Source organism: Oncorhynchus tshawytscha, linkage group LG26 (genome assembly GCF_018296145.1).
Source record: "Oncorhynchus tshawytscha isolate Ot180627B linkage group LG26, Otsh_v2.0, whole genome shotgun sequence".
In the NCBI taxonomy this organism is placed as follows: domain Eukaryota; kingdom Metazoa; phylum Chordata; class Actinopteri; order Salmoniformes; family Salmonidae; genus Oncorhynchus; species Oncorhynchus tshawytscha.
Window position 1 is genome coordinate 6,033,406 of NC_056454.1, and position 27,061 is coordinate 6,060,466.

Genomic DNA, 27,061 nt, shown 5'->3' on the forward strand with positions numbered 1-27,061 from the left:
TGTGTCTGTTACTTGAACTCTGTGAAGTATTTATTTGATCTGCAATTTCTGAGGCTGAGAACTCTGAACTTATCCTCTGCAGCAGAGGTAACTCTGGGTCTTCCTTTCCTGTGGCGGTCCTCATGAGAGCCAGCTTCATCATAGTGCTTGATGGTTTTTATGACTGCACTTGAAGAAACTTTCAAAGTTCTTGAATTTTTCCGAATTGTTCTTGCCATAATACGGACTTGGTCTTTTACCAAATAGGGCTATCTTCTGTATAACCCCTACCTTGTCACAACACAACTGATTGGTTAAAATGCATGAAGAAGGAAATAAATTCAACAAATTAACTTTTAACAAGGCACACCTGTTAATTGAAATGCATTCCAGGTGACTACCTCATGAAGCTGGTTGACAGAATGCCCAGAGTGTGCAAAGCTGTCATCAAGGCAAAGGGTGGCTACTTTGAAGAATCTAAATCTAAAATATATTTAGATTTGTTTAACACTTTTTTGGTTACTATGTGTTATTTCATAGTTTGATGTCTTCACTATTATTCTACAATGTTGAAAATAGTAAAAATAAAGAAAATCTCTTGAATGTGTCTGTGTGTCCAAACTTTTGACTGGTACTGTATGTCTATGTAAATGGTGACCGTGTACAAAGGAGTTAAGTAAAAACGACAAATGATGTACTATAATGTGTGTGTGTTAGCATAATCACGAGTGTTTTACCTGTTAACTTCAGGTGTTAACCTTGTCCTCCCTCCCTCTCTTTTTTCTCCCTCATATACAAGTATTCTAATTCTCATTCATTTGTACTCTGTAAATAATATCACCATCTTGAAAAAAAGTTATTACTCAAAACTTTCTCATTTGAGTAATATAAGTTCTAGATTAAATAATTAACTGATGAGTTGTATGGTTAAATTTATACAAAAATTATCCTATGCTTAAAAATCAAGGCCATGGTGTAATTTACCTTAGACAAGATGCGTGATATCTGAACAACAACAGTGGATTTATATGGCAAGGAAGCCGGTGTTCCTTAACAATGTATTGGTTCAATTTAGCCTCCTAGTTGCTATGGTAACTATAAGTGAGTTGGCTCAGCTGGAATATATAGCTTGCACACATTTTGTGGAGAGAGAGAGATTATGAAAGATGGAGTGGGTGAGGATAAATGAGGAAATAACTTTATGAAGAACAAAATAACAAAGTACATCCTTTTGATCCGATTGGAAAACCTCCACATGAATCATTCACTGCATGACATCACAAAAGTAATGTTTATCTATTTCCCTGTTTATGGGAATCACTTGAGGGAAGTTGTTCAGAAGTATGCTGTTTTGTTAAAGACTTATCAGACTTTTTCCCCACTGATATTCATTTACTTGTACTCATCAAATTTGAAAGCTTTGATGTGCAAATTTAAATGACACTTTCTCTGGAAGTGCAAATAAAAATGACACACACATAGGTCAATGGAGTGACTCAAATGTCCACAACATCCTTTAATTCATCTCTGAAATAACCAAAGGACTTACACTCTTAGAAAAAAGGTTCCAAAAGTTGTTTTTCAGCTGTCCAAATATAACCCTTTTCGGTTCCATGTAGAACCCTCTGTGGAAAGGGTTCTACATGAAACCCAAAAGGGTTCTGCCTGACACACAGAAAGGTTTTTCAAATGGTCTCCTATGGGGACAGCCAAAGAATCCTTTTAGTTTCGAGATAGAACATATTCTTCGAAGAGTGTAGAATGGTATGCCATTACTGATGCAACCATCCAAGTACAGACCTCTGTTAGCTAAAGTCAGGTGCCATTCCCAAAGGCTAAAGACATCAATCAGACATCAGGTTCAAGGGGGGGGGGGTGATGTAACCAATGCAATTTTGCAACTCATGCTTACCTGGTTTTATGGAAAGGGTGGCACTGCTAGATGCTCTCCCAGCCTCATTGGCAGCTGTCACACAGTACATTCCAGCATCACTTGGTTTTGCACATTTGATGAGAAGTGAATACCGCTCTCCCTCCACTTTGACCCCATAGTTTGGGCTGTTAGTGATCTCAATATTGTCTCGCCTCCAGGTAACTAGATAAGGACACAGATCAGGACACAAATATAAGCTGAGGTGATATCAAATATACATATTTAAGTGGTTTGAACGGGGAATGGTAGAAGCTGCCAGGGTTGAGTACAGAACTGCAAAGCTGCTGGGTTTTTTCCCATATGTATCAAGAATGGTCCACCACCCAAAGGACATTCAGCCAACTTGACACACTGTGGGAAGCATTGGAACTGTGGCAAGCATTGGAGTCAACATGGGCCAGCATCCCTGTGGAACGCTTTCAACAGCTTGTAGAGTCCATGCTCCAACGAATTGAGGCTGTTCTGAGGGCAAAAGGGGATGCAACTCAATATTAGGAAGGTGTTCCTAATGATTTGTACACTCAGTGTATGTGCTACAGAGAGATTGAGATAGCTTGCCTTCTGGGAGAGGAGTGCCAGCAATGATGACTCTCAGCAGGACCTCAGTACCAGCAGTTGCCACAGTGTCCTTAAGAGGAAACTCAAACATAGGGGCCTCCAAGGGGTCCTCTTCAGCAGACACGTAAGAGTCGTCTGAAGAATCTGCACAGATTACGAAACCTAATTTTAAAACCCAGTTTCAACGAAATGACAAAAACATTCATGGCTGTGTTCAGAGCTGAGGAATACCCATTAGCATTGTAGTTTGAAAAGACAAGGTTAATAAGGTAAGAAGCCTCTAATATACACATGACAGACATTTTCATTTTGACCAAAAAATATAGAAAATATTCGCACCTAACTCTGGAGACATGGGCCTAGCGCAGCGACCCTTCCCCCAGGTCTTCTGTGTTTGGCCTTCTTTCACATTGGTCACCTCTTTAGACTTGGCAGTCTCTGGAGGAGCTTCCTCTTCCATGGGCTCTTCTTTGACAATGATGGTAGGTATGATTACCTTGCGGGCTGGCTTGATTAATTCCACTTCCATTTTTTCCTCAGATGGGGAGACTGGAATATTTGTTGAAGAGGTAACCAGCCATGGAGGTTTTTGCAGAGGTTGTATTGGATGCTCTTGTACAACGGTAGGCTTTTTCTGTACCAATGGACTTTCTGGTTTATACTCTACTTTTCTTAAGGCTACCTCTACAGGTGTTTTTCTTCCTGACGATTCTTCCTTTGGGGACTTTTGTGCAGGAGATTCTTGGATGTGCTGAGACTCTTGCATATGACATACCCTCTGAACAACTGGTGATGGAGACCTCTGAAGGATCTCCTTGATTGGACTGACTGGATTTACCTGTCTTGTTGGCCTCTGTCTCGATAAGTCAGCCAGTTGCATAGATTCTGGAGCGAATGCTACTTCTCCCAATCTACTGACTGTTATGTTACTCATGGAGGGGCCCTCAATCTCGTGGGTTTGGGGCGAAGGCTGGTCTTGCCGTGCTTGTAGGTGCAGTCGTGGTGATTTTGGTGGCACCACCTTTTTCTGCTCCTTCTCCTGATGGGCTCGCTCCCTTTCCTGGAGCTTCTGGAGAATTTGCGGTGGGAGGGGCTCAATCTTCCTCAAAGGCTGCCTGCCTCTTGCCCTGAGTGAAAGCTGCCCAATGGAGAAGGACTTCTTCATGTGAGCTTTACCCACAAGCTTCTTGATTCGTTGAGGCTCTTCAGTGAACTTGTTCTCAAATTCCTGGACCTTCTGGGTGGTACGGGGCCTGCAGTCCTCTAAGGACGCAGCCTTCTGTCTGAAATTGGACCTCCGTTCAGCAGCGTCCTCCTTCAGAGCCTCTAGTAGGTCTTCCCTCGAACTCCCTCTGGAGATGCCCAACCAGTTCCCTCCATCGTCTGAGTCGACAGACCCAGTGTAGTTGAACCCGGCCCAGGACCATCCCGAGATGGAGCCTTCATGGCCATAATGTCGCCTTCGCTCTTCAAAACCGCGCACCTTCTCAAAGATCTTGGATCTTGCTCTGGTCAGTTTTAGGGACTGCCTAGGCTGGTAGTCCTTGTGGGAGCACTCGTTGACACTGACAGGTGTCTGAGTAAGGGAATTCTGAGTGCTGCTTTGAGACATGGCAGATAATTTTGGATGTCTTAACATTTCCTCAAATTCAGCAGGGATTGTGTCTTGGTAGTCGGTTGGTACAAAATGTGTCTTGCGGGGTGTGAGGGGTGTGTTCGGGGCTGATCCAGAGCAGCTTGGCATTGGAGAAGTGGAGGGGCATTTAATAATTCTGGGGGAGAGGGATGGGAGGACTTGTGGGGAGGATTCCCTCAAAACATTTTCAGATTGGCTCCTGAAAGAAGATGGTTATGGGAAATGATCTGTTAGAGAAAGAGTTCTAAATGATACCTGGGCCAGTGTGAGAATTGTCAAGGATATCATTAACACTGGGAGTTCTATTTTCGGCTGGCGTTAAGACAGTGCTATTTTCATACGCACATGCTTGTAGGCGCTTTGCTATCTTCCAACCCTTGCGCAAGGGTTGTTAATTTATCCGTCTAACATCAAGGCTCTTGCGCTGAGGTGGGAGGAATGGAAATATCTGAGCTGTGTCCTTAAAAACATGCACCAAATTGCCAATTTCATGCAGTGCAACTGGGAATATTTAAAAAGCTAGTCATAGCAGTAAGGCAGTTGGTTATGGCATCAATTTTGCAAGCGGAAGTGCACAATAGCCTAATCAGTAGCCTATCACCAATGTTTATTCAAATATCATCTTCGGGAGCAGCAAAAGTCAGCAGACATTCACCTTTTTTCTTTATATTAGATTTTTTTCCAGCTTTTGTAAAACGTTTTGACTCATTATGTGCAATGCCCATTGAATGAAAAATGTCAGTGACAGTAGTGGCCCTCACGGATTCACCTGTACCCGAAAACCCGAGACCCGATCCGGGACCTGAGCGGATCCGGATCCAGAATGTCACGGGTCTGGGTCGGACCTGATTGTCAGGCGTCTCAGGTATGTGTAATTTTAACGGACTTATCCGGAAGGACCCATGCAGATCCGAATGTAACTGCTGTGGTAGAGAGAGAGAGATTTTTTTTATTTATGCTTCTGCTCTTTGCTTTTCACGAGAGTGGCGCCTGTAGCAATTTTTGTTTTTGTTGGCCAATCATAAGTAATCATAGCGGCAATAGGCTACAGTTATAGAGCCTTCAAGGGGGGCAAAAGTAAAGAGATATCTATTTAAGGGAAAATTGAGTTAAATTAAATAATTAAAACTTCAAGGAGAAGAAAAAGCTACAACGATTAAGAGCCACAGGTAGACTGCTACTTTATATTCTGAATGGAGTTGTTGTTGTTTGTAACTTTGTAAGATGAGAAAGTGCATGCAGTGTCGATTAGCCTAGCTAGCTAGCTTAACTAGCTTCTCCTGATTTGACTCAGTCAAAACCAGTACTACATAATCCTATTGGATGTTAAATAACCTAGCTATGGCAGCTATTAGTCTACTATAGCGTGAATCGGTTTGGTTGGTTGCTGTCTCTAACGCCTCCCTGTTCCATGTCACTCGCTCATATTTACAGTAGTCTACACACACAGATTGGCCCCTGATAGAGAGAGGTCAATTTCTATCTCCTCTCCTTTGCACTTTATCAGCTCCGGTTAATAAAGTAGCTTAAAAAAATCCTTGGGTCTGGTCGGAACGGGTCTCTATATTAAAAAAAAAAGATTTATATCAATGCGAAGGGCAAGATATAGATGAATCACTTTTTGAGGCTTTTTTTATATACTCAAAGCTCCAATGTTAGCTTGTTTTAACCACTCCTATAGAAATGGTAGTCTGTCAGGTACTCAGCAGGAAGGTCTATACAGTCTATCTTAAAAACTGGAGGCCTCTTACACTTCAATGTCGTGATGCAAAAATAATAGCGAAATGCATAGCACTCAGAAGTAAAAAGGTTTTACCAGGTATTGTTCATCCATTACACGAACGATACATTGGAGATATTACATGACAACTACTATAAATAATAGAACATCATGAACCATCTAAGATGTCAGGCCTGATATTTATTGCGGAATTTGAAAAGACCTTTGACAAAGTCAGACTAGATTGTATTTATAAATGCCTGGATTTTTTTCAATTTCAGTGATTCTTTTATAAAATGGGTAAAAGTAATGTATAGCAACCCCAGGTGTAAAATAGTCTACTTCTCAGAGTTTTGAATTGTCAAGAGGCGTTAAACAAGGGTGTGCTCTGTCACCATATCTATTTGTTAAGGCCATTGAAATCCTAGCTACTAAAATCAAATAACAACATTAGAGGATTAGAAATCCAAGGCTTAAAAACAAAGGTTTCCATGTATGCCGATGACTCAAGTTTTATTTTAAGTCCGTAAGCTAGATCCCTGCAATGTCTCATTGAAGATCTAGAGACATCTTCTGGATTCTCTGGACTAAAACCTAATTATTATGTGTACAATATTACGTATTGGACCTTTAAAAAATAAAACTTTTACATTACCCTGCAGTTTACTTGTGAAATGGGCTGACGGTGAAGTAGACATACTTGGTATTCACATCACAAAATATATAAATGAGCTCTTCAAAATGACTTTTAATATAAAACTGATTAACTCCTTAGTCATATCTCGGTTTACTCACTTACTTATGGTGCTGCCTACTCCTAATGATTTGTTTTTCAAATCACATGAGCAGAAAATATTTTGCTTTATCTGGGATGCTAAACCAGACAAGATAAAGCGTGTCTACCTATATATTGAATATGAATTGGGTGGGTTGAGATGATTAAATATAAAAGCACTAAACCGCTCTCTAAAAGATTTACTTACTCAAAGTTTTACTTGAACCCTAAATAGATCTCAAGTAGATTACTAACAAAAGCTTAAAAATTGCCTTTTTGACTTCATGCCATGTCTCATTTCCATTAATTGAATTAATTGAATCTTTCGTTGAATGTTTTTCAAACAAGCATTCCAGAGCTGGCTAAAATTTATATTTCATTCCCATGAAAAGATAGAACAAATATTACAACAAATATTATGGCTGAACTCAAATGTGCTGGTTGATAAAATACCTGTATTCATGGAAAAGATGTTTGAAAAGGGTATTTTGTTTTTAAATGGTATTGTAAATTGGAATGGTAGAGTTATGTCTTTCATGGAGTTATCAGAACTGTATGGGAAGGTCTGCTCAATCCAAGATTACAACTAATTGATTACAGCATTACCCCCAAAATGGAGGAGGCAGGTGGCAGTGGGAGGAGGTAGGGAACTGGTCTGTCTGCCCAATATAAAGGATCACAACTGACGGAGGAATACAAATTGCATAAATAGGAAAGTATACCAGTTTTATTTGAGGACCAGGATGTTGACAGTTGTGCCATAGAGATTGCAAAATATTTGGGAAGAGATTTTTGATTTACCGATTTCATGGTACAGGGTGTATGAGTTGATATATAAAATGAAGCAGGATTCAAGACTTCGTGCTTTTCAGCTAAAAATATTATATAGAATTCTTGCCACCAATAAAATGTTGAGTATTTGTGGCATACAATCATCGAAGCTCTGCAGATTTTGTTGTGAGGATACAGAATCAATAGACCATTTATTTTGGTACTGCCCAGGAATAGTTGAAAATGTATAACAGTGATCTAAAATTGACCCTAGAAATAGTACTGTTTGGAGATCTGGAGAGACCAGGTCATTCAATGACTAATACTGTATACTAATACTCTTAGTAAAAGTATTGATCTTAAACTCGCAATCTGTGTATCTTCTATTCGATTAGATAGATTGAAATTGTATGTTAAACAGATATACTGTGCATAGAAATCCGAAGAGGGTGGCCAGCAGAGATAGGTGGGATGGGCTGAGGGAAGCTGAAGGTTGGCATGTGTAATTTGGAGACAAGTGGGAGTGGAGATGCTGGGCGGAGGATAGAATGACGGTCAAAGATAGAAGTAATAATTAAGTCAAAATAAAACATAACAAAAAGTATGTTTGTTTGACACTGAGGGGCAGTGCTGTTACAGTTAATGTCGGTTTGCCTGAGGCTGATGCCGTGCAGGTGTTTGTATACATGCATATACACACACTCTCATTCAAATGCACACATGTAAATAGTGACATACATGCACTCAAACATATTCAATTGGCCTTGCTGTTATGATTTTTGTTGTCCTTGATGTCTTTTTTTTGCATTGCTGTTTTCTGTTTTCCTTTGTCTTTCTCTTTGTCCTCTTTTGTTCATTTTGTTGGTTGTTGGTGTGGGGGAGGCTTTTGGGGGTGGGGAATGGATTTATTGTATTTATTTTTCCCTGTGGGGGGTCTTGGATCAGGGTGTTGACCCTGGTTGCTTCTGTGTGTGTTTCTGGATGGGAGGCTGTTAGATGACTAATGTGATGCAGTTGTTGAGCGGCTTCACTGCAAGTATATTGTATGTTTTAAATATTATATTAAAAAATAAATATATATTTATGCCTATTGGGTCTGGATGGGAAAGCGCCAGGTTTCTAAGTGTCTGCAGGAAGCCTGTTTAGAAACATTGTTGATAAAAAAAGATTGCTTATTGTTTTTCGTTGATCATTTTGAAAAAAAATATGATCTTCCACTTTCCTCTGTTGGACCTAAATGTAAAATTGTGGTAATTCTGTCTGTGGCGCTGAATTCACTATTGATGTTTGCCTGTTTGTTTGTTTACCTTTACAATTCTTTACTTGGCAAGTCACCATACGGGTCATATCAACGGCGAAGGGAGCCTAATCTTATTATAATGTTTGGAAGGCAATGTCCATGGCTCGGACATGAAATGCAATTTTCGAAATGCAAATACAACATGTAGCCAAATCTACTTCCATGTTGAAGCCAACTAGCCTACTTTTTTGTATTTCAAAAATGTTATAAATCTTTGTTATAACTAGGCCTATTATACAGTTAATGTAGCCCTATAATATTTAATAAACTATCTTCAATGGATAGGACGAACATCAATGCCTTCATTGCGAATTGGACATCAAACACCATAAACACACAACTTGAAGCAACCACATAAAAAGCCCTTGTCACACCTACAATTTATGAATTGATAGAAAGCCTGCCGCTTTACGCTAACCCCAGGGGTTGCGCCCATAATTCCTGCCATCAAAATAGCTCAAATATTCTTGTGAATGCACTAAGATTCATGTTTGCATTTGGTTTGTACAAATAGAGCTATTGGACTGCCAAAATTATATTACACTTTATATGAAACAAAAGATTTCAAGCACATCATTCTGTTTGTTAAATCACAAGATTGTAAACAGCATGGCAAACTGAAAATAATCTATTCAACAATGGCATGCATAACAACCATAAAAGAACCAAAGGTGTCAATGATACCTCACACATGCAATGTGATGAAAACAGTGTTCTGAATGGCAGTTAATATAAATAAGTCCATGTGAATTGCAAACAAAGCTAAAGAAGCAAGGCTATGCTCAAACTTTGGAAATGTTTGGAATGCAGTAACTGCTTGTTTGCACAATTTGCCCACTTTATTTATTTTAATTCACTGACTGGTGTTGGTCAAAATGGAAAGCAAAATTATAATGGTGGAGTTGAAGGAAATTGTGAGACAAAATGAGAATTAATCTAAATATAGACAAAAAGTAATTTGATGCTAAAAGGGACAATCTGTGATTCAAACAATAATGAGCTGGACCCCCCAGCCACTGATTTTGGTAAACAGATGAGGGATGGGGCTGGAGAAATGTAACTACTCTCAAACTGGATGCAAGAACAGACCATCCATAAGATCATAGTTATAGTTTTAACTATGTTTTGAGGCTTTAGTGTTTGTGTTCAAATACATTGTTTACAAACAATGGAGTAATACAAGCTTATATTTTGGGGTTCTAATGGGGAAGACAGTTGAAGTAGGCTCATGAGTCATTTAAAGTTGTATTCTTCAAGAATCAATAGGTATATAAACAACCCAGAGTTCAACTCCCTGTCTGCCAGCAGTATATAGTATATACACTGACTATAACAACTGACCAGGTGAATCCAGGTGAACGCTATGATCCCTTATTTATGTCACTTGTTAAATCCACTTCAATCAGTGTAGATGAAGGGGAGGGGACAGGCTAAACAAGGATTTTTAAACCTTGAGACAATTGAGACAGGGATTGTGTATGTGTGCCATTCAGAGGGTGAATGGGCAAGACAGAAACTGTAAGTGCCTTTGAACGGGGTATGGTAGTAGGTGCCAGGCACACCGGTTTGTGTCAAGAACTGCAGCGCTGCTGGGTTTTTCAAGCTCAACAGTTTCCCATGTGTATCAAAAATGATCCACCACCCAAAGGAAATCTAGCCAACTTGACACAACTGTGGGAAGCATTCAAGCCAACATAGGCTAGCATTCCTGTGGAACGCTTTCGACACTTTGTTGTGTATTTGTCTCAACAAATTGAGGCTGCTCTGAGGTGTTCCTAATGTTTAGGAATACTCAGTGTATAGTATATCATTCATTTCAAAGTACCAAAGTATATAAATTGCAGATTGCCTCTTTAAGGAATGTTTACTAATCATATCAGTAGTGAAATTTGTTGTAACAGCTACTCAAGTAAATCCCTGAGTGATCCTCCTCAGTATATCACCTGCACCTCCATTCATGTGGTGACAGCAAATGCATACACACACCATAGTGACTTTATTCTTTTTTAAGTGCGAGCTTTCCCAAGGGCAACAATCCACTTCTTAAAGCATTATTATGTGTTGCACAGTGTAATAGTAAGTCATCAGCAATACTTGTATTAACTTGTGTTGCGGGTGTTTGAGATGGGTGCGCTTTAATATTTTCTGCTATCCTAAGTGTGTTACCCAGGCTTCTTGGTAATGTTTACCTAAAGGAGTATGGTTTGAGTATCCTTCCATTATAGATACTGAACCTGCTGTCATAGTAACCGCTTGCTAAAGACACACTTTCCTTGGACTCCTCTACTGGCCCAGTTAGATTAGCATATGTGCTCTTATCAGAGACTTGGCCCCTTGGTGCTTGATCTGGGTGGCTGCTCCACCCTGTTTGCTTACCTGGAGGGCTTGGAGATGTCTTGAAGTCCTTTGCCCCAGCTGTCCATCATTCTGTCCCCTGTGGCAAGATAAAACATGAAACAGAAATAGTTTTGTTTGTTAGCCAATATTTCAGTTATTCTATCTGAAATACTTTAATAATTCAGAACAAGGGTGTACCTCAGTTGGCATTGTTACCTGTAATTGTGAGAAACAGGTAGGACAAATATGCCTAAACCCTAGAATTATTAAGAGCAATTTTCCTTTTCAAATCCTAGCAACCATGGAAAAAAGATTCAGTCATTTTTCTTTTTGTACAGATAATGCTGTGGATCCAACTGATGGCTTAAATTATATTCAGCTATCTGGTGCAGAGAACGTGAAGGTTACGAAGTCTATGAGCTCTATGAGCTCTATTTTTGGCTGGCGCTAAGGAATTGCAAGTGTTAAATGCATATTAGTTTGCAATTTTGTCATGTAGAAAATGTCATTTTCCAGCCCTAACAGCAGGTTCAGCAATTTACCTGTCTAACATCAGCTCACTTGCACTGAGGTGGGAGGGGGGGCAATATTTGAGGTGTGTTCTTAAAAACACTGACAATTTCATGCAGTGCTAATGGGAAGTTTTAAGACCACAAAAAAGCAGGTCCTACAGGTACTGTAACACAGTTGATAATGGCATGGATTTTGAGAGCGGAAAGGCAGCCTAACCAGCCATTATGCACATTGCCCATGGAAGAGAGATGTGCATTTTGTGCTAGTGAATCTCGAATTTAGAAACATAAAAACTATTAAAGAAACATAAAAACTAAACTATTTGATTAAAAACCATTAAAAACCAACCTCCGCTTAATCAAGGCTGGTTTAGCAGCATCACATAGGTGCATATTTTTATCTTTGCCTTTAGCCAAGTAGCCTATGAATTAAAATGTTGTAGCCATTTCCTGCAGTCAAATGACCAAATCACCCTCTAGTGGCCTCATTGGTGGAATGTTAATATGTTTCATAATTTCAAATTAATAGACTTTTTTCAACACCTGACAATCAGGTGTTTCTATGTCAAACATTTTTGTTTTATTTCAGTATTCTGTAAATAAAGTGTAACATTGTGATGCAAACTCAAAATAGAATACATTTTAACTGTATAAGCCCATAGCTGTGTGTGAGGTATATATTTTTGATTCAAAGAAGATTTGTTTAAGACTACCAAGAAACATTCTGTGTGACTCTGATTTAGCCCACTGTCGTAAAATGGAAAAAAAGGTACTACAGTTTTCAGACCCCTTAACATTTCGTTATGTTCCAGCCTTATTCTAAAATGTATTACATAGTTTTTTTCCCTTCATCAATCTACACACAATACCCCATTTTGACAAAGCGAAAACGTTTTTTTTTTTAGAACTGTTTGCTTATTTATATAATTATATAAGAATTCAGACCCTCAATACTTTGCTGAAGTACCTTTGACAGCAATTACAGCCTCGAGTCTTCTTGGGTATGACGCTACAAGCTTGGCACACCTGTATTTGGGGAGTTTCTCCCATTCTTCTCTGCAGCTCTGTTACGTTGGATGGGGAGCGTTGCTGCACATCTATTTTCAGGTCGCTCCAGAGATGTTTGATCGGTTTCAAATCCAGGTTCTGGCTGGGCCACTTAAAAGGACATCCAGAGACTTGTCCCGAAGCCACTCCTGCATTGTCTTGGCTTTGTGTAAAGCCAAGGTGTTCCTCAAGGTTCTGTTTTAGGACCACTGTTGTTTTCACTATATATTTTACCTCTTGGGGATGTTATTGGAAAACATAATGTTAACTTTCACTGCTATGCGGATGACACACAGCTGTACATTTCAATGAAACATGGTGAAGCCCCAAAATTGCCCTTGCTAGAAGCATGTGTTTCAGACATAAGGAAGTGGATGGCTGCAAACTTTCTACTTTTAAACTCGGACAAAACAGAGATGCTTGTTCTAGGTCCCAAGAAACAAAGAGATCTTCTGTTGAATCTGACAATTAATCTTAATGGTTGTACAGTCGTCTCAAATAAAACTGTGAAGGACCTCGGCGTTACTCTGGACCCTGATCTCTCTTTTGAAGAACATATCAAGACCATTTCAAGGACAGCTTTTTTCCATCTACGTAACATTGCAAAAATCAGAAACTTTCTGTCCAAAAATGATGCAGAAAAATTACTCCATGCTTTTGTCATTTCTAGGTTAGACTACTGCAATGCTCTACTTTCCGGCTACCCGGATAAAGCACTAAATAAACTTCAGTTAGTGCTAAATACGGCTGCTAGAATCCTGACTAGAACCAAAAAATTTGATCATATTACTCCAGTGCTAGCCTCCCTACACTGGCTTCCTGTCAAGGCAAGGGCTGATTTCAAGGTTTTACTGCTAACCTACAAAGCATTACATGGGCTTGCTCCTACCTATCTCTCTGATTTGGTCCTGCCATACATACCTACACATACGCTACGGTCACAAGACGCAGGCCTCCCAATTGTCCCTAGAATTTCTAAGCAAACAGCTGGAGGCAGGGCTTTCTCCTATAGAGCTCCATTTTTATGGAACGGTCTGCCTACCCATGTCAGAGACGCAAACTCGGTCTCAACCTTTAAGTCTTTACTGAAGACTCATCTCTTCAGTGGGTCATATGATTGAGTGTAGTCTGGCCCAGGAGTGGGAGGGTGAACGGAAAGGCTCTGGAGCATCGAACCGCCCTTGCTGTCGCTGCCTGGCCGGTTCCCCTCTTTCCACTGGGATTCTCTGCCTCTAACCCTATTACAGGGGCTGAGTCACTGGCTTACTGGGGCTCTCTCATGCCGTCCCTTGAAGGGGTGCGTCACCTGAGTGGGTTGATTCACTGATGTGGTCATCCTGTCTGGGTTGGCGCCCCCCTTTGCGTTGTGCCATGGCGGAGATCTTTGTGGGCTATATTCAGCCTTGTCTCAGGATGGTAAGTTGGTGGTTGAAGATATCCCTCTAGTGGTGTGGGAGCTGTGCTTTGGCAAAGTGGGTGGGGTTATATCCTTCCTGTTTGGCCCTGACCGGGGGTGTCCTCGGATGCGGCCACAGTGTCTCCTGACCCCTCCTGTCTCAGCCTCCAGTATTTATGCTGCAGTAGTTTATGTGTCGGGGGCTAGGGTCAGTTTGTTATATCTGGAGTCCCTCTCCTGTCCTATTCGGTGTCCTGTGTGAATCTAAGTGTGCGTTCTCTAATTCTCTACTTCTCTCTTTCTTTCTCTCTCTCGGAGGACCTGAGACCTAGGACCATGCCCCAGGACTACCTGACACGATGACTCCTTGCTGTCCCCAGTCCACCTGGCCGTGCTGCTGCTCCAGTTTCAACTTCCACCTGACCGTGCTGCCGCTCCAGTTTCAACTGTTCTGCCTTATTATTATTCGACCATGCTGGTCATTTATGAACATTTGAACATCTTGGCCATGTTCTGTTATAATCTCCACCCGGCACAGCCAGAAGAGGACTGGCCACCCCACATAGCCTGGTTCCTCTCTAGGTTTCTTCCTAGGTTTTGGCCTTTCTAGGGAGTTTTTCCTAGCCACCGTGCTTCTACACCTGCATTGCTTGCTGTTTGGGGTTTTAGGCTGGGTTTCTGTACAACACTTTGAGATATCAGCTGATGTACGAAGGGCTATATAAATCAATTTGATTTGATTTTGATTTGATTTGTGCTTAGGTCGTTGTCCTATTGGAAGGTGAACCTTTGCCGCAGTGTGAGGTCCCGATCGCTCTGCAGCAGGTTTTCATCAAGGAACTCTCTGTAATTTGCTCTGTTCATCTTTGCCTTAGATCCTGACTAGTCTCGCAGTCCCTAGTGCTGAAAAACATCCCCACAGGGAAGGTGTCGGGATTTCTCCATATGTGACGCTTGGCATTCGCAGCAGCAGGTAGCCTGCCTAGTGGTTAGAGTGTTGGACTAGAAACCGAAAGGTTGCAAAATCGAATCCCTTAGCTGACAAGGTAAAAATCTGTTGTTCTGCCCCTGATCAAGGCAGTTATCCCACTGTTCCTAGGTCGTCATTGAAAATAAGAATTTGTTCTTAACTGACATGCCTAGTTAATTAAAGGTAAATCACTGGGTGGTGCAGTGGTCTAATGCACTGCATTTCAGTGCTAGCTGTGCCACCAGAGACCCTGGGTTCGAGCCTGTTGCAGCTGGCCGCGACTGGGAGGTCCATGGGGCAACACACAATTGGCTTAGTGTCGTCCAGGTTAGGGAGGGTTTGGCCGGTAGGGATATCCTTGTCTCATCGGGCACTAGTGACTCCTGTGGTGGGCTGGGCGTAGTGCACACTGACCAGGTCGCTAGGTGCATGGTGTTTCCTCTGACATATTGGTGTGGCTGGCTTCCGGGTTGGATGCGCGCTGTGTTAAGAAGCAGTGCGTCTTGGTTGGGTTGTGTTTTTGGAGGACGCATGGCTGTCGACCGTTGTCTCTCCCGAGCCCGTATGGGAGTTGTAGCGATGAGACAAGATAGTAACTACTAACAATTGGATACCATGAAAAAGGTGGTAAAATAAAAAATAAAGGTAAATCAAACATTCAGGCCTAATAGTACAATATTGGTTTCATCAGGCCAGAGAATCTTGTTTGCCTTATGGCAAACTTTAAGCAGGCTGTCATGTGCCTTTCACTGAGAAGTGGCTTCCGTCTGGCCACTCTACATAAAGGCCTGATTGGTGGAGTGCTGCAGAGATGGTTGTCCTTCTGGAAGGTTCTCCCATCTCCACCGAGGAACTGTAGAGTTCTGTCAGAGTGACCATCGGGTTCTTGGACATCTCCTTGACAAAGGCCCTTCTCTCCTGATTGCTCAGTTTGGCCAGAATGCCAGCTCTAGGAAGAGTCTTGGTGGATCCAAACTTATTACATTTAAGAATGATGGAGGCCACTGTGTTCTTGGGAACTTTCAATGCTGCAGAAATATGTTGGTACCCTTCCCCAGATTTGTGCCTCGTCACAATCCTGTCTCGGTGCTCTACAGCAATTCCTTGGACTCGTGGCTTGGTTTTTGCTCTGACATGCAGTGTCAACTGTGGGACCTTATATAGACAGGTGTGTGCCTTTCCAAATCATGTCCAATCAATTGTAGAAATGTCTTAAGGATGATCAATGGAAAGAGGATGAACCTGAGCACAATTTCGAGTCTCATAGCAAAGTGTCTGAATAGTTTTGTAAATAAGGTATTTCTGTTTTTAAATTTGTATACATTTGCAAACATTTCTACCAACCTGTTTTCACTTTGTCATTATGAGGTATTGTGTGTAGATTGATGAGGAATTTTGTTTATTAAATACATTTTAGAATAAGGTTGTAACATAACAAAATGTGGAATAAGTCAAGGGGTCTGATTACTTTTCAAAGGCACTGTTACCCGCATACTTTATGTTGCTTGTTCGAGTAGGCTTTTCATCTCCATTTTCAAAGAGCGCTACTTGTCCGATTACCCAAGACGCATGATCCTACAAACTATTAAATCCTATAATGCCATATCAACCAGAGATTTTTTTTTTATCTGCCTAGCAACATAGGCAACAATACAATTGACTGGAGCCTAGTATTTTGTATATGTGCGTGAATGTTATGCATAACAACATTTAAGCCTATGTGTGCACACAGGCCATGGAAGGAGATAAGTAAATTATGATATGATGCTTCTGACCCGATTCTATTTAGAAATATTGCTGTTGGTTTAAAAAGCAGATTGATTGTTTTTCGTTTAATTTGCTTAAAAAACATACTTATTAGAAAGATTCACCATCTATGGGTTTATGTTGAGAACGTACATGGCACGAATGCAAAGCAATTCCATCTGCTATTTCTGGAGAATTGCAAAATATGATCTGTAAGATGGTGCATGGTGTTTATAAAACATTACGTTTGTGGGCAGTATAATGTTGAGTGGACATTCCCCCTTTCTCTCTATATTGGATTTTTATCCATTCGTGTGAAAAGTTTAGATGCGCATAAAATGCTCTAAGTGGATTTTTCTGTAATATAACTATATTTAGACATAGCCTATTTAAAACATGTTGTTGTTTCATTTTTATTAGAATTTGTAGAATAGTATTATACTCTCTTTTCAGGCCTTATCAATAGCTTTGTGAATTTAATCTTGCTTATTGACTACGTTTGGCATGTCCATGTCCAGACTGCAATTTACAGTAGACCTAGACCCTATATCACTGTGAATGCTCTAGCCAATGTTTAACAACGTATTTCTATATTGAAGCAATGCAATAAGAACAATGTGGATTTCAAAAGTTTTCAACATATTTAGCAAATATGGGACAGGATATTTAACATTCAAATTGGAAATGATGATGATACAATACATAAAAAAAACGTAAATACACTATTTGAAGCAACCACATAGCCATGGAGCACGTTCTGAATGACAAAGTGAGGATCCAATCCACGATACCCACAACTTGTTTATTTATCAAAACTCAGACCTTTTGCACCACCACCTGCTTCTGTGCACATAATTCAAGTTCTGAAAACAGCTAAAATATCTCTGACACACCCCGAACCTATAACGCTACCACCAGCGCTAATATTTACCATTATGTTAGGTTTGTTAAAATAGAGCCCTTACAACTACCATGTTGCTTGGAGTGAATACTACACAGGTGTTCTCAAAATATATCTTGCCACACCTTAAACTGTTGGCATTTCATGTATTCTCCTTCATGCATTTGAGACAAGGATGGGAAAAGACATGGTACCTGCATGCATAGCCTGGTTCTGAATACCTCTGCTTCCTTCTTTGGTCTCAATGTGGTCTCCACCTTCGTCTTCTGTGGTCTCGGAGTCTGAAAGAGCGACAAGAAAAAGGTATTAGACTCAAGTGGATTGACAACATATGGTCTTGCATGACATTCCATTTTAAAACCATGGGGTGAATCCTAACCTACAACACTCAAGTCAAATTATCACTTTGACATCAATGTATAACTAAATGAAAATCTTACAAAAGTGGAAATTAGGATTCATTCCTTTTCATAGCCCAGCAATAACACACCTGATTTAACTAAAAAACAAGCTCTTGATTAGTTGAAATATGTGTGTCATCGCTGAGTCCGAGCCAAATTGTGAGAGGTCCCCCAGGAATGGATTGTGAAGCATTGCATTAGGAAAAGCCAACATTACATAGAGAAGAGGACAAAGCTACCAGTAATATAAACAAATCAGGTGCCAAAAGGAAGCTATATTCAGATTTCAATGTTTGCAAATAGAGAATTTTCCGCATTGCACTTTCAGAGGTGCGTTTGATGTGTCCCAAAAGCATGAAGCTGACAATTGATTTTGAAATCTTAATTTGCAACGATTAAATTCCGGACTTTAAGTAAGCAGTGATGAACCAAGATGGTACCAAGGACATTTACCATTACTGTGCTGCAGTAAGGATAAATTATGTTTCCATAGCTACAGTGCCTTTGGAAAGTGTTCACACCCGTTGACATTTTCAACATTTGTTGTATTACAAAATAAAACACTAATACGTCTTGATTAGATAAGTATTCGACCCCCTGAGTCAATACATGTTAGAATCACCTTTGGCAGCTAATTTAGATTATTATTGTGGAGTAACTACAATGTTGTTGATCCATCCTATGTTTTCTCCTATCACAACCATTTAACTCACTAACTGGTTTAAAATCACCATTGGCCTCATGGAGAAATCCCTGAGCGGTCTCTGTCAACTGAGTTAGGAAGGACGACTTGGGCTTTGTAGTAACTGGGTGTATTGATACACCATCCAAAGTGTAATTAATAACTTTACCATGCTCAAAGAAATATTCAAAGTCTGTTCATTTACATTTTTACTATGAGTGAATTCTTTGTCATTGAATCTGTGCTTTAAATTCACTGCTTGACTAAAGGACCACAGAGTGAGTCCATGCAATTTGTTATCTGACTTGTTAAGCAAATTCTTCCTCCTGAAGTTATTTAGGCTTGCCATAGCAAAGGGGTTGAATTCTTATTGACTCAAGACATTTTAGCTTTTTATTTTAAATTAATTTGTAATTAATTTCTGAAAAACATAATTCCACTTTGACATAATTGGGTATTTTGTGTAGATCAGTGACACAAAATCTAAATATAAACCGTTTTAAATTCAAGCTGTAACACAACAAAATGTGGAAAAAGTCAAGGGGTGTGAATACTTTTTGAAGATACTAAGTACCATCCCTCACAAATGGCAGATACTCAAGACAGACCTCTATCATGATATGTTTCAGCTAATTGGTGGTTCAGTAACCATTGTTATTAATGTCTTGCATAATTTACTATGACATTTGATGTTATCAACAGTCTTGCAATGTTAGAGGTCAAGTGGGAAAGCTGTTTCGAACTAGCAGTAACATTAGACTTTAATTCTTACCTTGGAGCAATTTACTATTGTACATTTCTTGAGTCAGTTTGATCATCATGAGTGAATCATCTCACTAGGCACACCACATAATTTCAACATGGATAATTGGGTAACATTTGGTTGAGAGGTTGATCAATGAGATTGCAAGCTATATTTATCCACTCAAAAAGACAGCCAAGGGTTAGTTGAATTTCTAATTTGTTATCACTATGCTTTCAACCATCTAAAAGCACAACCAAATTCCAATGAAAAAAAAAGTCTGATATTTGGTTTAGTTAGCACGCAAATGTCTATAACTGTGCTTTTAACAATGTAAAAGCACAGTAAAGTTCCAATGGGAATACAGTGCCAAATATTTGGTTTATTTATACAACAGATTAATGGGTTATCACTGTGCTTCATCTGGGAAGCAGAACCAAACGACCTGGATTGCAGTTGAGATTACATTAAAGTACATGGTGCAAGTGACCAATGCCTCTCGAGGTTCTGCAGCAATTGTGATGATCTCCACTCACCTGTAAAGACCTCTACATGCTATGTTGAACGTGCACACGCTATATGATTACATAAGAAGAAATATACAGTTACAGTAACCTCACGGATGTGTTACATGTTAAGGTTGAATGTTACATTCGTTTGTAAGATATCCTTAACTTTAAGCTATTTACTGTATTACAAAACCAATATTCAATTGTGCTTGGTTGATAAGGAAACCAAATATCAACATTTGAAGATGTATCTTTTGCTTGGATAGTTCAATCTGTGCCACTGACTTCAATTCCAGTTTGTCTACAAATTAATAATTGATATGTTGGATTCACATCTCCATCAGCAACATTAATCTAAGTTTAAAAAAAATTGAATTAAATCAATCAAATCAATGGAGACGATGATTACTTTTTTCAAATCCAAAGTACACTACATGACCAAATGTATGTACTGTAGACACCTGCTCATCGAACATCTCATTCCAAAATCCTAGGCATTAATATGGAGTTGGTCCCGCCCTTTGCTGCTGTATCAAACTCCACTCTTCTGGGAAAGCTTTCCACTTGATGTTGGTACATTGCTGCGGGGACTTGCTTCCATTCAACCACGAGCATTAATGAGGTCGGGCACTGATTTTGGCCGATTAGGCTTGGCTCGCAGTCGGCCATGTTCTGTTATAATCTCCACCCGGCACAGCCAGAAGAGGACTGGCCACCCCACATAGCCTGGTTCCTCTCTAGGTTTCTTCCTAGGTTTTGGCCTTTCTAGGGAGTTTTTCCTAGCCACCGTGCTTCTACACCTGCATTGCTTGCTGTTTGGGGTTTTAGGCTGGGTTTCTGTACAACACTTTGAGATATCAGCTGATGTACGAAGGGCTATATAAATCAATTTGATTTGATTTTGATTTGATTTGTGCTTAGGGTCGTTGTCCTATTGGAAGGTGAACCTTTGCCGCAGTCTGAGGTCCCGATCGCTCTGCAGCAGGTTTTCATCAAGGAACTCTCTGTAATTTGCTCTGTTCATCTTTGCCTTAGATCCTGACTAGTCTTGCAGTCCCTAGTGCTGAAAAACATCCCCACAGGGAAGGTGTCGGGATTTCTCCATATGTGACGCTTGGCATTCGCAGCAGCAGGTAGCCTGCCTAGTGGTTAGAGTGTTGGACTAGAAACCGAAAGGTTGCAAAATCGAATCCCTTAGCTGACAAGGTAAAAATCTGTTGTTCTGCCCCTGATCAAGGCAGTTATCCCACTGTTCCTAGGCCGTCATTGAAAATAAGAATTTGTTCTTAACTGACATGCCTAGTTAATTAAAGGTAAATCACTGGGTGGTGCAGTGGTCTAATGCACTGCATTTCAGTGCTAGCTGTGCCACCAGAGACCCTGGGTTCGAGCCTGTTGCAGCTGGCCGCGACCGGGAGGTCCATGGGGCAACACACAATTGGCTTAGTGTCGTCCAGGTTAGGGAGGGTTTGGCCGGTAGGGATATCCTTGTCTCATCGGGCACTAGTGACTCCTGTGGTGGGCTGGGCGTAGTGCACACTGACCAGGTCGCTAGGTGCATGGTGTTTCCTCTGACACATTGGTGTGGCTGGCTTCCGGGTTGGATGCGCGCTGTGTTAAGAAGCAGTGCGTCTTGGTTGGGTTGTGTTTTTGGAGGACGCATGGCTGTCGACCGTTGTCTCTCCCGAGCCCGTACGGGAGTTGTAGCGATGAGACAAGATAGTAACTACTAACAATTGGATACCATGAAAAAGGTGGTAAAATAAAAAATAAAGGTAAATCAAACATTCAGGCCTAATAGTACAATATTGGTTTCATCAGGCCAGAGAATCTTGTTTGCCTTATGGCAAACTTTAAGCAGGCTGTCATGTGCCTTTCACTGAGAAGTGGCTTCCGTCTGGCCACTCTACATAAAGGCCTGATTGGTGGAGTGCTGCAGAGATGGTTGTCCTTCTGGAAGGTTCTCCCATCTCCACCGAGGAACTATAGAGTTCTGTCAGAGTGACCATCGGGTTCTTGGACATCTCCTTGACAAAGGCCCTTCTCTCCTGATTGCTCAGTTTGGCCAGAATGCCAGCTCTAGGAAGAGTCTTGGTGGATCCAAACTTATTACATTTAAGAATGATGGAGGCCACTGTGTTCTTGGGAACTTTCAATGCTGCAGAAATCTGTTGGTACCCTTCCCCAGATTTGTGCCTCGTCACAATCCTGTCTCGGTGCTCTACAGCAATTCCTTGGACTCGTGGCTTGGTTTTTGCTCTGACATGCAGTGTCAACTGTGGGACCTTATATAGACAGGTGTGTGCCTTTCCAAATCATGTCCAATCAATTGTAGAAATGTCTTAAGGATGATCAATGGAAAGAGGATGAACCTGAGCTCAATTTCGAGTCTCATAGCAAAGTGTCTGAATAGTTTTGTAAATAAAGTATTTCTGTTTTTAAATTTGTATACATTTGCAAACATTTCTACCAACCTGTTTTCACTTTGTCATTATGAGGTATTGTGTGTAGATTGATGAGGAATTTTGTTTATTAAATACATTTTAGAATAAGGTTGTAACATAACAAAATGTGGAATAAGTCAAGGGGTCTGATTACTTTTCAAAGGCACTGTTACCCGCATACTTTATGTTGCTTGTTCGAGTAGGCTTTTCATCTCCATTTTCAAAGAGCGCTACTTGTCCGATTACCCAAGACGCATGCTCCTACAAACTATTAAATCCTATAATGCCATATCAACCAGAGATTTTTTTTTATCTGCCTAGCAACATAGGCAACAATACAATTGACTGGAGCCTAGTATTTTGTATATGTGCGTGAATGTTATGCATAACAACATTTAAGCCTATGTGTGCACACAGGCCATGGAAGGAGATAAGTAAATTATGATATGATGCTTCTGACCCGATTCTATTTAGAAATATTGCTGTTGGTTTAAAAAGCAGATTGATTGTTTTTCGTTTAATTTGCTTAAAAAACATACTTATTAGAAAGATTCACCATCTATGGGTTTATGTTGAGAACGTACACGGCACGAATGCGAAGCAATTCCATCTGCTATTTCTGGAGAATTGCAAAATATGATCTGTAAGATGGTGCATGGTGTTTATAAAACATTACGTTTGTGGGCAGTATAATGTTGAGTGGACATTCCCCCTTTCTCTCTATATTGGATTTTTATCCATTCGTGTGAAAAGTTTAGATGCGCATAAAATGCTCTAAGTGGATTTTTCTGTAATATAACTATATTTAGACATAGCCTATTTAAAACATGTTGTTGTTTCATTTTTATTAGAATTTGTAGAATAGTATTATACTCTCTTTTCAGGCCTTATCAATAGCTTTGTGAATTTAATCTTGCTTATTGACTACGTTTGGCATGTCCATGTCCAGACTGCAATTTACAGTAGACCTAGACCCTATATCACTGTGAATGCTCTAGCCAATGTTTAACAACGTATTTCTATATTGAAGCAATGCAATAAGAACAATGTGGATTTCAAAAGTTTTCAACATATTTAGCAAATATGGGACAGGATATTTAACATTCAAATTGGAAATGATGATGATACAATACATAAAAAAAACGTAAATACACTATTTGAAGCAACCACATAGCCATGGAGCACGTTCTGAATGACAAAGTGAGGATCCAATCCACGATACCCACAACTTGTTTATTTATCAAAACTCAGACCTTTTGCAAGCTCTTGATTAGTTGAAATATGTGTGTCATCGCTGAGTCCGAGCCAAATTGTGAGAGGTCCCCCAGGAATGGATTGTGAAGCATTGCATTAGGAAAAGCCAACATTACATAGAGAAGAGGACAAAGCTACCAGTAATATAAACAAATCAGGTGCCAAAAGGAAGCTATATTCAGATTTCAATGTTTGCAAATAGAGAATTTTCCGCATTGCACTTTCAGAGGTGCGTTTGATGTGTCCCAAAAGCATGAAGCTGACAATTGATTTTGAAATCTTAATTTGCAACGATTAAATTCCGGACTTTAAGTAAGCAGTGATGAACCAAGATGGTACCAAGGACATTTACCATTACTGTGCTGCAGTAAGGATAAATTATGTTTCCATAGCTACAGTGCCTTTGGAAAGTGTTCACACCCGTTGACATTTTCAACATTTGTTGTATTACAAAATAAAACACTAATACGTCTTGATTAGATAAGTATTCGACCCCCTGAGTCAATACATGTTAGATGCTGCTCAGCCATGGAAACCTATTTCATGAAGCTCCCAATGAACAGTTATTGTACTGACGTTGCTTCCAGAGGCATGTTGGATCTCGGTAGTGAGTGTTGCAACCAAGGACAGCACTCGACGGTCCTGTTCTGTGAGCTTGTGTGGCCTACCACTTTGCAGCTGAGCCCTTGCTGCTCATAGATGTTTACCCTTCACAATAACAGCACTTACAGTTGACCGTGGCAGCCCCTAGCAGGTCAGAAATCTGATGAACTGACTTGTTTCGAAGGTGGCATGCTATGACGGTGCCATGCTGAATGTCACTGAGGTTTTCAGTAAGTCCATTCCACTGCCAATACTTCCTATGGAGATTGCATGGCTGTGTGCTCGATTTTATACGCCTGTCACAATGGGTGTGGCTGAAATAGCCCAATCCACACATTTGAAGGAGTGTCCACATACTTTTATATATGGCTTATTTTCTACATAAATTCCATGTCACAATACCTTGACAAATTAGGATGAAACAACGTTGATTCAACCATTTTGTGGCCAGTCGGATACTTCTCCTTGTCTTTGCATACCAAACACAAAATAGCAAGACAGACATTTTGTCAAGTTTGAGTTAAGCGTCACAGAGCAGTAATTTAAAACTGCCTCATGTAAGACAGAGTGAGACACTGCCATCAGTGATGGCTCACTGCCATCAGTACAACTCAAACAGAACACTACTCACTGAACACAAATTTCAGCTAAGCTGTACTCAACAGCATCATTGTTCACACCACCTGAACATCTTCGCAGCATCACCGAGTTATTCAGACTGCCAAACATTCTCAACATACAGCTCCACCACACAAAGTCATGGGTAGAGCTCGGAATAGATAAGACTCCACTGAGTCATCAGTAACCCAGCAGCTCTCATGAGATGTTCTCCACCTCAAGATGGGATGACTAGATGCTTAGAGCTCACTGCTTCAAACAGAATGATCATCTGATGTTCATCTAAATGGCTAGACTTAACTTGAGTATGAGCTTGAATTAGATAACATCAACAGAATTATACTATACTACAGTTATATGAATATGTACTCAATTTTATTCATATGTGCAACTTATCCAATTCAGTTAAATCACATGAAATAGTGGTGTTAATGGTGATTGTGATCATAGAATGTTATTTAACAAAAACAGAGAAGATTTCCGTTGACACTTTTATTATTACAATATTTTACCAAAATAATTGGAAAACTAAATGAGCAAACATATCAGATCAAAAAATAAATATATTGTAAATAGGCATGCCACTAACTGTCAGACTTGACATCGGTAATGTGTTCTAGTAACCTGTTATTCCTAACTCCAAAACCATGAGAGGATGATCCAAATGGCGGCTATGAGAGGCCAGTTTTCTGAAAGGAGAAACAAAAAGTGATTTAATGACATGTTAAACTGAATTACAATGCAGAAATATAATACAGCAAATGTTTATCTGTTGTAATTATACAATAACAGGGATAATATCCTTTCCTTTGCATGCACATGTACATGCATTATTGGAGCTGTATGATGCAACATGTGAGAGATGAATGAGTGAGTAATGTGTCTCCTCCCGGGATTTCTGATTCAAAGGTAACATTTTTAGAGAGCCTGGCAGGTAATATACAGCTGTTAGAAAGTCTGTCATGGTTGCATTAAGAAGAAGTCTATCTTTAATTCTGTGAATAACACTTGTATCTTTTATCAATGTTTATTTTGAGTATTTCTGCAAAATCACCGGATGTTTTGGAATCAAAACATTACTGCATGTAAGGCGCCAATGTAAACTGAGATTTTTGGATATAAATATGCACATTATCGAACAAAACATACATGTATTGTGTAACATGATGTCCTATGAGTGTCATCTGATGAAGATCATCAAAGGTTAGTGATTAATTTTATCTATATTTCTGCTTTTTGTGACTCCTATCTTTGGCTGGAAAAATGTCTGTGTCTTTTTTCGACTTGCCTAACATAATCATATGTTGTGCTTTAGCTGTAAAACATTTTTGAAATCGGACACGGTGGGTAGATTAACAAGATGTTTCTCTTTCATTTGCTGTATTGGACTTGTTAATGTGTGAAAGTTACACATTTCTAAAAAAATATATATATATTTCACGCGTTGCCTTTTCAGCGGAGTGTTGTCGAAAGGTTAACTCAAGTTAACTTTTTGAAATTTTTGCAAACACTGTTTTTATCACATTGTCTCAAAGCATTCAAGATACACTGAAAACTTCCAAAATACATAATCTATAGAGCTAAAAAGAACAATGCGATGTCAAAACAAGTTAACTTTGAGGTATTAATATCACATGTGAAAAAGCCAATGTGAAACAGACTCACACGTCTGTTTTGCCCAAGTGACATTTTTTTACGTGATTTGTTCACGTGAAAAATGTTTGTGAAACGTGAAATTTTTCTACTGAGCCATTTACTCTGTTTGTATTTTTTTTCGTGTATTATTTCTTATTGTTGTTGCATTGCCGAGAAGGAACCTGCAAGTAAGCGTTTAGTTGGACTGTGTATACCATTGTGTATCCCATACATACAACTAATAAAACTTGAAAACTGTTACATTTTCCAAAATGGCAGTGGGACCTGCCAAATAAGGCCCACATACTTGACTGGTCCTTTGAGTCCTCATACACAGCTACAAAACAGCCCTCTCTGAACATGAAGTTGAGGCTGCACAACATCTACTACATGGCGCCGGAGAAGAAGGCACTACCCTCTACAACCACCCGAGCCACTGCCTGTTCACCCCGCTATCATCCAGAAGGCGAAGTCAGTACAGGTGCATCAAAGCTGGGACCGAGAGACTGAAAAACAGCTATCTCAAGGCCATCAGACTGTTAAACAGCCATCACTGACATTGAGTGGCTGCTGCCAACTTACGGACTCAAAT

General features: G+C 40.0%; 1 protein-coding gene across 1 annotated transcript in view; it reads right to left on the reverse strand.

Moving 5' to 3' along the window:
• LOC112224984 (striated muscle preferentially expressed protein kinase-like) overlaps window positions 1-26,852 on the reverse strand; it is a 136,790-nt gene extending 109,938 nt beyond the window's left edge. Inside the window, exons 1-6 of the mRNA XM_042306934.1 lie at window positions 26,777-26,852; window positions 17,776-17,862; window positions 11,049-11,106; window positions 2,810-4,305; window positions 2,471-2,614; window positions 1,892-2,074 (exon numbers count right to left, since the gene is read on the reverse strand). Of these exons, the coding sequence (XP_042162868.1) occupies window positions 1,892-2,074; window positions 2,471-2,614; window positions 2,810-4,305; window positions 11,049-11,106; window positions 17,776-17,862; window positions 26,777-26,852 (2,044 nt within the window). The remainder of the gene's footprint in view (window positions 1-1,891; window positions 2,075-2,470; window positions 2,615-2,809; window positions 4,306-11,048; window positions 11,107-17,775; window positions 17,863-26,776) is intronic.
• Between the last annotated feature and the right edge of the window lie 209 nt (window positions 26,853-27,061).